The sequence below is a fragment of the Podarcis filfolensis genome (assembly GCF_964270895.1).
Source record: "Podarcis filfolensis genome assembly, chromosome: 3".
Lineage (NCBI taxonomy): Eukaryota > Metazoa > Chordata > Lepidosauria > Squamata > Lacertidae > Podarcis > Podarcis filfolensis.
The window spans coordinates 84,969,903-84,981,975 of NC_139606.1; the positions used below are offsets into that span (position 1 = coordinate 84,969,903).

The 12,073-nt window shown below is 43.2% G+C and overlaps 1 protein-coding gene across 5 annotated transcripts in view; it reads right to left on the reverse strand.

The window, feature by feature from the left end:
* The window catches only part of MDGA1 (MAM domain containing glycosylphosphatidylinositol anchor 1), a 255,017-nt gene that overhangs the window by 39,770 nt on the left and 203,174 nt on the right, over positions 1–12,073 (reverse strand). For all 5 annotated transcript variants that reach the window (XR_014545719.1, XR_014545720.1, XM_083604484.1 and 2 more), the window contains exons 13-14: positions 10,392–10,544; positions 8,848–8,979 (exon numbers count right to left, since the gene is read on the reverse strand). Coding sequence is in view for 3 of the 5 variants with exons in the window: in XM_083604484.1 (XP_083460610.1) it covers positions 8,848–8,979; positions 10,392–10,544 (285 nt within the window). In the remaining 2 variants the exon portion in view is untranslated. The remainder of the gene's footprint in view (positions 1–8,847; positions 8,980–10,391; positions 10,545–12,073) is intronic.

Genomic DNA, 12,073 nt, shown 5'->3' on the forward strand with positions numbered 1-12,073 from the left:
TCTTTGTGCCTGTGTTCAACAACTTCAGCTTCTGTTTCATTGTTTTCTTGGTCTCTGCTCATCCATACCCACTAAACTAGCTCAGTAATTCTAGGGTGAGCGGCAATGTTGCATGAAAAGGTTGGATCTATGAAAGATGACACAATGACTGTTCCTTCCCCCAGAACCATTCACTATTCTCAAATCAGTTGCATTCCCTATTCCTCTCAATGAAGCTTGTGTCAGAGAATTATAGCAGCATGGTAGGTGATATTCCCTAATGCTGCGAAGCAGATTTGGGGGGTATAGGAGGTTGCGGGGGCTAGAGAAGGAGAAGGACTGTTGCACAAGTTGTTTTGCTGCTGGGCAGACACAACTGGATGTTATCCGCTATGTGCATCTTTTTTATCATTATTTTACACTATTAGAAATACAACCCAGCATTACCTCAATACAAAAACATCTACTGTTTCAAAATAATGACTGTGCCCATGACTATTATCGTTTATGATAAATGCAAAGCTCACTTAAAGCTATGGAAATGTTGTTACTGTTCTTCACAGTCTTCTGGCTGCCTTTTTAAGAGCTGTGCAGTCTGCTTCACAAGCTAGTTAAGCTGGAGGCATTAAATTCAACACTCTCCCAGATTTACTTGTTTATAAAGCTTTGTACAAAAAGGATAGACTTACAATCAGCATTCTTCATTGCAGTTAGCGCGTGTGTGTGTGTGTGTGTGTGTGTGTGTGTGTGTGTGTGTGTGTGTAATGTGCAAGTCACTATCCCAGCTGCTAAAGTCAATGAAATACCCAGGAGGGAACAATCACTTATGTGATGATTACTAATTTTAAAAAGAAGAAAGGAAAATCCTATCAATGTATTAAGAGGTAGTTGGAGCAGAAAAAAAATATTAAATGCAAGAAATTACTCAGTGTTTGTGGTTCATCCATTTCCAATCCAGCTAATGCAAAGACTTTAGACTGATAGGAATCATGACATGTGAACAACTCACATAGCATGTTACTGTTCTGAGAGAAACGAAAATGGGTAAGAGGAGAACTTCAGAGCACAACACCTGAAATTTTGTCACATATGCCAGACTTCCCCAAGCTGATGCCCTCCAAATGTTTTGTTCTACAACTCCCATCAGCGCCAGCCAGCTGGCTGAGAGTGATGGGAGTTGTGGTCCAAAATGTCTGAAGGACCCCAAGTTCAGGAGGACTGACGAAGATCCTATTTGTGGTAATTTCTGGAAGATAACTAATGTTTTCCACTTTCTGAGACAATAAAATTACATCACTATGAGATGAGTGTGACTACATTTAATTATTCTCTCTAATCAATGGAGTAAAGGGTTTTGTTGTGCCATAACAGCTCTGCTAATTGCTAGCTTTACCTAAACCTATACTGCCTACTGACCCAACCCTTTTTCACCTTATATCAGCTGCTTATTGGTCAATCCCTTGCATTCTCCATCCATCTTCTTTCTGACCTGTGCAATGGACTAGTGCAGGCATCCCCAACCTTCGGCCCTCCAGATGTTTTGGACTACAATTCCCATCATCCCTGACCACTGGTCCTGTTAGCTAGGGATCATGGGAGTTGTAGGCCAAAACATCTGGAGGGCTGCAGGTTGGGGATGCCTGGACTAGAGAATGAATGAAAGCATTTCTATCCCAATCATGCAATTTTTCTAAGAAGTTCAAGGCAGCTCCCATCAATCAAAACAGCATAAATAAATAAAACACTAGGAGCAATCAATTAAAACATATTACAAGCTACAGAAAAAAGAGAGAAAATACCTCTGCCGGCAGCATAATTCCACTCAACATTAAAAACCTGAGCAAACAGAAAATTCTTACTCCCGGGATGCTTAAAGCCAGGAAAGCTTTGTGACAGGCAAGTGGCCTGTGGAAGAACACCTATTTTATTTATTTAGAAAATTTATAGACTGTTTAATCAGAAAACTCCTTTAGCAGTGTACACTCCAAGATTCAGACACCATGACAGAAATGGCTGTTTTCCTGGTTGCTACCCTCCCAACTTATGATGGCGGGCATACTTGGAGAAGGACCTTAGCTGATGATCCCAACAGATGGGCAAGATCATGTTTGACTTTGAGTGTCCAAGTTCCAAGCCACATAAAGCTTTCAAGGTTGAATCCAACGCCTTGAATTGTGCTTGCAAATGGATGGGAAGCCAGTGACTGAAAACATTTTCTGGACTTCCACTGCTACGCACTGAGCTCACCAAATACATGCTGAGTGGCAGTAGTTGATGTGCCCTTCAGAAGTTGACTAACTTTGGGTTTATTACAAATTCCGTTCTCGCTCAGTAAACAAGTTGCCCTCAGTAGCTGCCACTCTGCGGCACAGACTCCGAGATTCCAAGAAGCCTCCACTTAAGTTTCTTGTTATTTCAGTTCCTCTGTGGATCACCAGCAAAGGGGAAAGTCTTAATTCAAAGATGGCAAGAGATGCAGAAAAGACGAGCAGAAACACCCAAAAGACAATGTGTGTGTGTGTGTGTGTGTGTGAGAGAGAGAGAGAGAGAGAGAGAGTGAGAGAGAGAGAATGAACAGCAGCCAAATAAATTAAAAGGAATGGGAATGGCCTCTAGAGAGCTCCCCTCCACCCGGCTGTCCGCTCAGCTGAGAGATATTCAACATCACCCTAGTCTGTTAGTTACTGAATATTTTATACTCTGGCTACAAACGCTCCATTTGTATTCTGTTTCTCTCTTTCGTCATATCTATTATAAACGAGCAGTGTCTGGGAACTCTCCCAGGGAAGATTTGCCTGGATGGCTATGGATATGTTATAGTCAAATTGTGGAGAGTAAACTAGCTTTTTGAGTCGTGCAGCAAAGAATGGGAGAGGAAAAAAGATAATAACCGGGTTATTAAAAAATAAATACATGTCAAATTGTATGTAGTTTCATTCCACAGTGTAATAAGACTCATCCACACTATATTGGTGGTGGTGGTGGTGGTGGTGGTGGTGGTGGTGGTGGTGGTGTGTGTGTGTGTGTGTGTGTGTGAGAGAGAGAGAGAGAGAGAGAGAGAGAGAGAAAGAAAACATCATGGCCTGCCCGATACACTAGCCATGGCACACAACTGCAAATGAATACAAGGCATTTGGGTTGTGGGTCCATATAACTCTGCTTATGTTGAGCCTGCAATGGTTGTGTGTGTGATAACATACCACACAACATTTAAGTTGCTAATGAAATGTGGAACTTGCTCATCTAAAAGCCACAGCTTGATCCACAGTAGAAAGGTCCATGAAGATACTTACGTTAACATGAAATTCAACACTCTTTCAGGTGGCAACTTCATCCTGTCCACATTACCTGCCATCACTAGAAGTCCCATTGAGCAGGTTGAAGCAAAAGGACCTCTCGGAAGCCCCAGGGGGCTCTACGCAGCGTGACTTCTCTCCATGATCATAACACGGAGCTTTTAGCCAGTGATTTTCCTTGGGTTAATTTGGATGGGATGTTTTTCCTCCCCAGAAAAAATACATCCCCATCAAACACAGTATGATAGGGTGCACAATCTATGTGAATCTATGCGGACCTTGCTTCTGTAAGCAGAAACAAGCAGGACACTAGTTTCCTACTCATAGCTCTTCCCTGCAACAGTCATGGCACATTCTGACAGGTAGCAACAAGTGGGGATGTGATGCAGGTGATAAGAGGGGAATCTGAACAGGCCAATGTATGCTTTGGCTCAAAACATGAGGCAAAACTGGCCCCATCTCTGAAATAATCACTGTAAATTAATTTTGCAGCGAGGCTTTCTGTGATGTGCAGGACTTCTGCATCAGCAGCACACTGAAGAATCCTCATGGTAGTATATAATGCATCGCTGTATGCCTCTCTCCCTCCCCATATGTGTGTATGGACATGTAAGAGGGAGATTGAGATGCTTCTGTATCTGGAACAGAGTCAAAGAATGAATGAACTGCCTGGTATTGCTAGGAGACCATTCCTTTTTTATGAACTATTCCCTGCTATGTTACATGTCTTTCCAGTGCTCCAGTCACGTCACCTGAGCTGTTTTCTGAAGCTGAATGTTCAGGACAGAAAAAGCAAGTACTTCTTCACAGCACATAGTTAAACTATGGAATTTGTTCCCAAAAGATGTAGTGATGACCACCAACTTGGAGGACTTTATTAAAAGAGGATTAGATCAATTCATAGAGGATAAGGCTCCCTGTGGCTAGTAGCCAATATGGCTATGCTCTACCTCTACTGATGGAAAAAGTACACCTCTGAATGCCAGCTGCTGGGACTCATACATGAGGAGAACGTTGTTGCGCTCAGATCGTGCTTGCTGACTTCCCATCTAATCCAGCAGGGCTTTTCTGGTCCAGCTTTCCCTTTACATATGCTCCAGCCAAACCCACATTTCAACATACAGTTGGACGAAAATACACAGGGCCATCAGCTTTGTCCCTTTGTTATGTAGAAATTAAATATTTGAGTGACAGAAGGATTGGTGAAGTAGGAAACACATTTGAAAGCATCACACTTCTCTGCCTGTTTATTTGTGTGATCGCAACGCTATCCTGGCAACTTAAGGAAGAGTTGGCTATTTTTAATTTAAACTGATAGGCTGCTGGTTGTCAGGAATGACTAGTTGATATTCCTTTTAAGAATGAATGAGGAGGATATTTTTTGAATGGAAAACCTGCTGGCAGAGTGGGGTCTGAGACTGCATAAGCAAGAAGCAAATTTGCAGGAAGCAATAGAGGGAAGCTGTGAGTTTTTAAAGAGGACTGTGAGTTGAAGACTGTGGTGGCTTCACACTGTTGCTTTGGGAACCTGATGCATGATGAGCAGTAGTGCTGTCTGCTTGCTTCCAAAATGTTCTGCTTCTGTATTTGTAAATAGATTTTTCAAAGAGACCATAAAGAGCAATACAAGGAAACAGACCCTGTAAGAGATGTATCTCAGTAACCTCCCGCTGCACAGGAAAGTGAAATGAGATGACCAAGCACCTTCTTGTTAACACCACATGTGTTTTAAGCTAAATGTGCTGACTGATTCACACAGCGTGTGTTACTATACTAGTTAAATCCAACGAAGTCTCCTTCTCAAATAATTCTTGCCATTACTATATGAGGCTGCCCCATCACTTTCCTTTCGGAGTGTTAACAGGGAAATGAACAAGTAGTTTGAAGCTAGGGAACAAAAGCTATCAGTGCCAGTGCCAGATACCCAGGGCTGTACTGGTACATTGCCTTGTCCTCCTTCCAAGGAAGTTTGCAGAATCCATCCACTGGAAACTCCTTTTGACCCTTCCAGTTTCAAGTACCCCTTAAAAGCTCCCTTAGCAAGTGGAGCTTCTGTGTGATTTCTTGATGGGAGAATCACTGATGATGAACAGTGAGAATCTCTAGGCAGTGGTAATCAGAAACAACACACTAAATGAATGCTAGAGAATGCTACCTTTGAACACGTGTCAGTCAGATGCCTGAGGGAAAGAAAGAATAAGGACGGAGCTTAATAATGACCATCCCTCCCACCTACAACACAGAACCATATTTACTGGCGTAAGATAATACAAAAATTATTATCTCTTAATATACTATAAGAAGAGTTAGCATGAATCATGTTTATCTCATGATAATTGAAGCCATTACTTGAGCAAGTCAAACTGCTATCACAAATCTATCTCTTATCACCTCCGGCAATTATCGAACAAGAGACAAGCTGAGAAGTGATCAAGGCAAGCTATCACATGTTTGTGCCACCTCACTCAGTTCATGGGGCATCCTGGCTTATTAGGAACATCCTGGCTTTGGTCCAGCTACACTCACAAAATAAATGGAAGCAAGAATGATTAGAAACAGAAATGAAGAATGCCATAGCACAACACAAAACAGAGAGAGAGAGAGAGAGAGAGAGAGAGAGAGAGAAAGGAATGAAGGATCGAAGGAAATGAATTTAGATATTAGGATTGACCCAATACTGCCAGTTGTGTTACAAGCTTAATTTTTAACGGGCTGATAAAAATCTCTCCATTTTCTTCATCTCTGACTGTACACCCTGTCTGGTTTCTAAATAATTCAAAATATATTTATGCTTCCCTTAGTGCACACCCTGGGAAACTCAAAACAACATTAAAGTAAAGCCAAAAGAATGCAGTCACCTTGCACGAAAACAGACTCTTGGTATTGCTACATGGAAGCAGAAAATAGAGAAATCTACCTAAAATCACAATGGAGAATCAAGACATTGTAAAGGGGGGCATGATGATGGCGAACGTGGAAGAGGAGAAAAGGTGGATTTTGTGGGGTCAGAGGCGGTTCCACTGGGTTTCTTAGTAGTTGAAGTCAAAGCTAAATAGACTGCCAGCCCCAAACTGTCCCCAGCAGTGTCCATGCCCTAATAATTTCAACATTCAACACCTCTGAGAAATCTCTGAACCATTGAGGGCAGCAGTGGTGGCAAATGGTATACTACCTTAATGGTTTCTTATGATATACTCTTATGTGACACCACAACTCTGCTAAGAAATGTAGAAACAGCTCTCTTTTTCTGCTGCATTGCATATTAGCCATTCTTTTCCAGTACAAGAAATACTATACATAAAAAATCCCTTCCACAATGGCTGGAGGAACTGTTTACTCAATGGATAATTTAAGGATTAGCTAAGGGAAAGCCAAAATTAGTCAGATGTGAACAGGATGGTAGCCATACACCATACCCAGCCCTGGCTCAAACCTTTATCAAACAAACCTAGAAGACAACCATGATATAATGTAAAGTCAGAGCAACACAAACATCTGTCTCTGATTCTGGACAGAATGAGCCATCTATCAACTAGGCAGAATATGGGTGTTCAGGTTAGTCACCAAAACATCAACTATGTAACTTCAGTAATGAGAACAATTATCATATTGACATGGGAACCTGCCTTATCCAGTCAGATCACTAGTACCTCTGGTTCTGAATAGTCTGCAGCAGGGGTAGTTAACTTGTGGACCTCCAGAGGTTGTTCAAATCCATCTCCCCTAAGTCCCTTCTAGCATGGCCAAATGTCAGGGATGTTGGGAGTTGCAGTTCAGGAGAACCTGGAGGGACACACATTAGCCACCCCTGGTGTGCACTGACTGGTAGCAGTTCTCTGGGATTTCAGATGTGGTCTCCCCCAGCTGTGACAGGAGATGTTGGGGATTAAACCTTGGGCTTTTTGCATTTAAAGCAAGTGTTCTGCGGCTGAGCCATGGCTCCATCACTAGACGAATGCACAGCTTGCTGGAAAGCAGCTTACACTGAAATAATTATTTATCTAGAGCAAGTGTGGGGAAACCGTTGGTTCTTCAGATGTTGCCAGACTACAGCTCCAATCATCCCTGGTCATTGCCCACACCTGCTATGGCAGATGGGGTTGTAGTTGAGTCACACCTGGAAGGCCAAAGATCCCCCACATCTGATTTAGAGAGTTTACTGGACCCTGCATCTGAGGACAATTCTCATCTCTTCCCTGTGAGAGGAGAACCAGAGCTTAATGAAATTTCATGTGCTCAGACAGAGGAAAATGTTAATTAACTCACTTTAGCAGCCCCGTTTACCAACAGGCAGACATACTCCTCCTGACTGGGTTCCGATTTCTCAGTCAGGCTCCAGTCCAGCAGGTGATTAATAACTTAGTGGGCTTTCAGAAAGACTGCATTTATTATTCAAATTAATGAAATTATAATCAAGAGGTGACAAATTAGCAATTGCTCCTTGACTGAATGTGGAAACTCATTAGGCACTTCTGTGGCATACGCCAAGTGCTACAGCTTCATCTTGGTGGCTGGAGACAGGAGGTGAAACAAGAGAAAGAGAAACAGCGGGCGGGAGGCTGCCCTTCAAAATGACTTTGCCCCATAAACCCAATTGCTTTTTTTCACATTATTTTTGCCATCTTCCTGGGTCTCTTATTTACCCTCCTTAAATTAAAATAGCAACCAGGGAGTCCCTACTAATGCAACAACTGCCCTTGCTTAAACATTCCGTCTAAGCTCTTTCCAAACCACACCCCACAGTTATTTTCATAAATCAGTTTCTACCTACATCATATTCTAAAGTTTCAATAAAAGAGGTAGCAATGAAAAAGGACTCCCTCTACTATCTTAAGGAAAGACCAAAAATATATAAATATGTGTACAAGATTAGAGGATAGCAGGAATTAATTTCATCAAAATCACGGCTCCAGCACAGAAAACAACAGCTGTCACAATCTTGGCAAACATGACTTCTCCCTTTAAAAAACTCAAATCAAAATCAGTTTTCTAGCACCCGTGATACAGATACATGCCTGGAAATGTGAAGGATGTTCTTGCAAAACAGGTGTGGGGAACCTCTGGCCCTTCAGACTTTCTGAACTACAGCTTGCATCAGTCTCAGCAGGCTTGGCCAATGTTCAGAGATGATGTGAGTTGTAGCCCAGCTACACCTGGGGGCCAAAGATCCCCCACACCTGTTCTAAATGCTTGGAAACTAGGAGTGATCTGCACAGTTGGCTGCCCATGTTCCATATTGTGGTGTCACAGGGAATGGTTCCCTGCCTTCCCAGAACACTTTACACAATCTCAACTGTGCACTACAGCATAAAACTAGGAAAGGGGTGTGTCAGGGTGAGGGGAGTAGACATATCCTAGGAGAGAGGCTGAGCTCCAACTCTGCTTTCCAAACGGCAAAATGAAAAGTGTTATTTGCCAAAACCAAACTTCAGTGCCAGGAAGCAAGAGCCATTAAGCACCAGCAGAAACCAGGTCTGGCATACCTTAGAGGACGATTGTTTCCCCATAATATTCAGTAAGCCCTTCTTCTCAAAGCATCCTTTCCCCCATCCTAGCCAAGAAGATCACTCACCAATGTGCTTCCCATACATGTGATAATAGAAGGAGACACAGAATCTGGCAGTCATGTTGTACATGGGGCTGATCAGCCTAGCCTTGTCGTTCTTCACCCGGGGTGCAGACGCCTCAATGAACATGTAGTAGCCTGAAGAGCAAGGAAACAAAGGTGGTGGGGAATGCAATGCTCAGAAGGATTTAGAAAGGAAAACCAGCTACCTTTGGGGAGCTGAGTGAGAGCCAGCCACATACTCTCCACCAATACTTCCCCACCAGTGTGCAATGGCAAAAGACACTTCACTGTTGGATGCAGCCTAGATAGCACTCTCTGTTCACTCTGGGCAACAGCAAGGCCCCACAGACTGGGTGAGTATAAGAGGCAACAGGAGGCCAGCAGCTCCTCTAATTGTCCAGCTAAGCAACTTCTCATGGCCACAGTCCCTCCTGCTTTCTTGCTGGCTTGTGGTGGCCTTCTTGCTGCCCTTGTTCCCACCTTTGATTTTCTCTATCTTAGTGTACACAGGTAACCAGAGATGGGATGCTTACAGCAGGCCCAAACAGAATGTGCGCAGGATGGGAGATGGCCTTTGAGTTGGAGGGTTTAAAAGGTGGCTTGACTCAGCCCCTCTCCTCCAAACGATAATTGAGCGACACTGTTTTTAACATTGTAATCTCTTCTCAGAGGTGGCATGGATTGCATCCCAGAAGTACCTAGATCCAGGAGTTGGAGATTTCAGTGGACTCCTGCTGCAGAAACCAGCCTGAACACTTCTGAGTGTTTAAACATGTCTCCCTCTCCACTTGCTTTTCTCCTCTGTGACTTCAAAGCAACTATCAATGGAACAAGGACATTTGGCAGCAGGCAATTAGCCAGTAACAAGGACTAATGCTCTCCTGATTCCCCTAAACAAAGCTGTGGGAGTTTTAATTGGGTATTTAATGCGAATAAGAAACATGCAAATTAACTGCCTGCTCCCCATGCCCAATGCAGAGCAGATGTGTGTGTGTGTGTAGAAAACCAATCTATTTTGTCCTCAGGTTCCAAGGCGGAGTATGATACTGAGAGCTAAATCTGTCTTGTAGAGGACTTGGCAAAGCTAGAGGCAACAATCCTTTCTATATTCTACAAAATTCCCAGAACAGTTCTTGTCACGTAGAGACCTCTGCTATGTGAGAATCTGAGGGTGCCAGGCGGGGCGGGGGGGGGGGAAAGGGATGGAATAGAGGGAGGGGTGAACAAAGGATTGCATTGTAGGGTGTCAGGACTTAACAGATGCTGCAATGTTTCTAGCTCCCAGCATGAAAATGAGAGGAAGAAGTACTTAGATACGTGAGAGATGAAAACCTGGACGGGATTATTTCTGAGGAAGTAAATAAAAAGGGAGTGGAAGAAAATATGGACTGCTGATGGCTAGAGCACCCTCTCTCTTTCCTAGTTCAGCATGGAATGGTAAATATAAAAGGTTTCCATACTCTCTCCCCACTAGAAATCTCTGGGGAGCCAGGATTGGGGGAGTGAATGGGGCACAACTTTGCAAAGGAAGCTGGAAGTTCCATTACCTTCTGGTGTCCCACTGAAATCCATGGTTGGGCCTGTGTTGGCAGAGCGCTTGGGGTCGTGGGTCAGACCACTCTGACGAATCCAGTCAAAGTTGTCAGTTGTGTCTTGTGTATATCCACAGATCTTCTCATCCTCAAAATGACAGGTGTTCCCTGTAGTAGTAGTAGTAACAACAACAACAAAAACAACAACTTTATTATTATATACCCCACCCATCTGGCTGGGTTTCCTCAGCCGCTCTGGCCAGCTCACAGCATATATCAAAACATACTAAAACATTAAACATAAAAAACTTCCCAATACAGGACTGCCTTCAGATGTCTTCTAAAAATCAGATAGTTGTTTATCTCCTTAACATCTGAAGGGAGGGTATTCCACAGGGAGGGCACCACTACCAAAAAGACCCTTCAGTGGACCTTCTGAAGGAAGGGAGGTTAACCAGAATGCCATATGCTAAAATATGAAAAAAGCAAGCAAACAAACATATAGAGCCCCTGCCTTGTAATAGTTATGGTTCTGCAGTGACGTGGTAATAAAGCACAAAGAGCATCTTCATCACAAGGATGTAAGAAATGCCCTGCTGGCTCAGACCAAAGGCCCACACAGTCTAGCGTTCTCTTTCTCAGTGTGGCCAACCTGTTGCCTCTTGTGAAGTCTGCAGGTAGGGCATGAGCACAATAGCCTTCTCGTGCTCATGTTCCGGAGCAACTGGTATTTGGACTTCTGATCCTGGAGATGATATGCACCCATCCACGTAACCTGACCTGACCTTCCACAAGATAGTGACTAGGAAGAACGTACACAAATGAACTGAACGATCCCTTCTTTCCTTTTAAATCAATGGGTAAATGTGGGCGAGAGTAAAATCTATATACCAACAAGAAACTCCCTGCTTGTGTACAGATGTGCTGATAGAACACTTTGTGATCACATTGGTATGATTGATGTATCCAATTAAAGCAGGTAACATTTGTGTTTCAGAAATGCTTTTTGACATTTCCCCAGATGACTACTGAAATACAGAGACAACCCCCCTCCCACCCCACCCAACATCCCTTGCTCTCTGTGATGAAGCAATCTGTATACGGCATAATAATAATATTAATAATATAATATAATAATTTCATCATTTTAAGGATCAGAGAACTAGAGTCCAAGTAGTCCCCAAAGAGGGTTCATTCTTTGGTTTGCCAACACTGAAGCTACGGATACACTCAGCACATTGAAATATAGAAGTGTCAGAGCTTGATACCAAATGGGCACATGTGTTCACATGGGGCTCCAACCCACAACCTTGAGATTAAGAGTCATTCTCTACTACTGACTGAGCTATTCCAGCATACACGGCTAAAAATATTGGAGGTGACCATTCTTGGTCTGGCTTTTCAGTGCTTCAGGCACACATACAATTCAAATCCTGGCTCTCCCAGTTTTCTTTGGACTCCATAACGCCAGGTTAAACATGTGCATGTGTGAAAGCCTTCATGGAAAACATATACGTTTCCAGCTTTCTCCTTTCTCTCTCTTTTGGGTACTTCAGACACATAGTGTTGAAGGGTACAGGCCAGGCCACATTCCACATTAGGGTCTCCAAAGTAGGATGTGTGCCTAGCATTAAAAAAAAAATGTCTATAGATTTTGTATGAGGAGTCTAGCCTGTGCCCACCCAGAGATGCTCTGT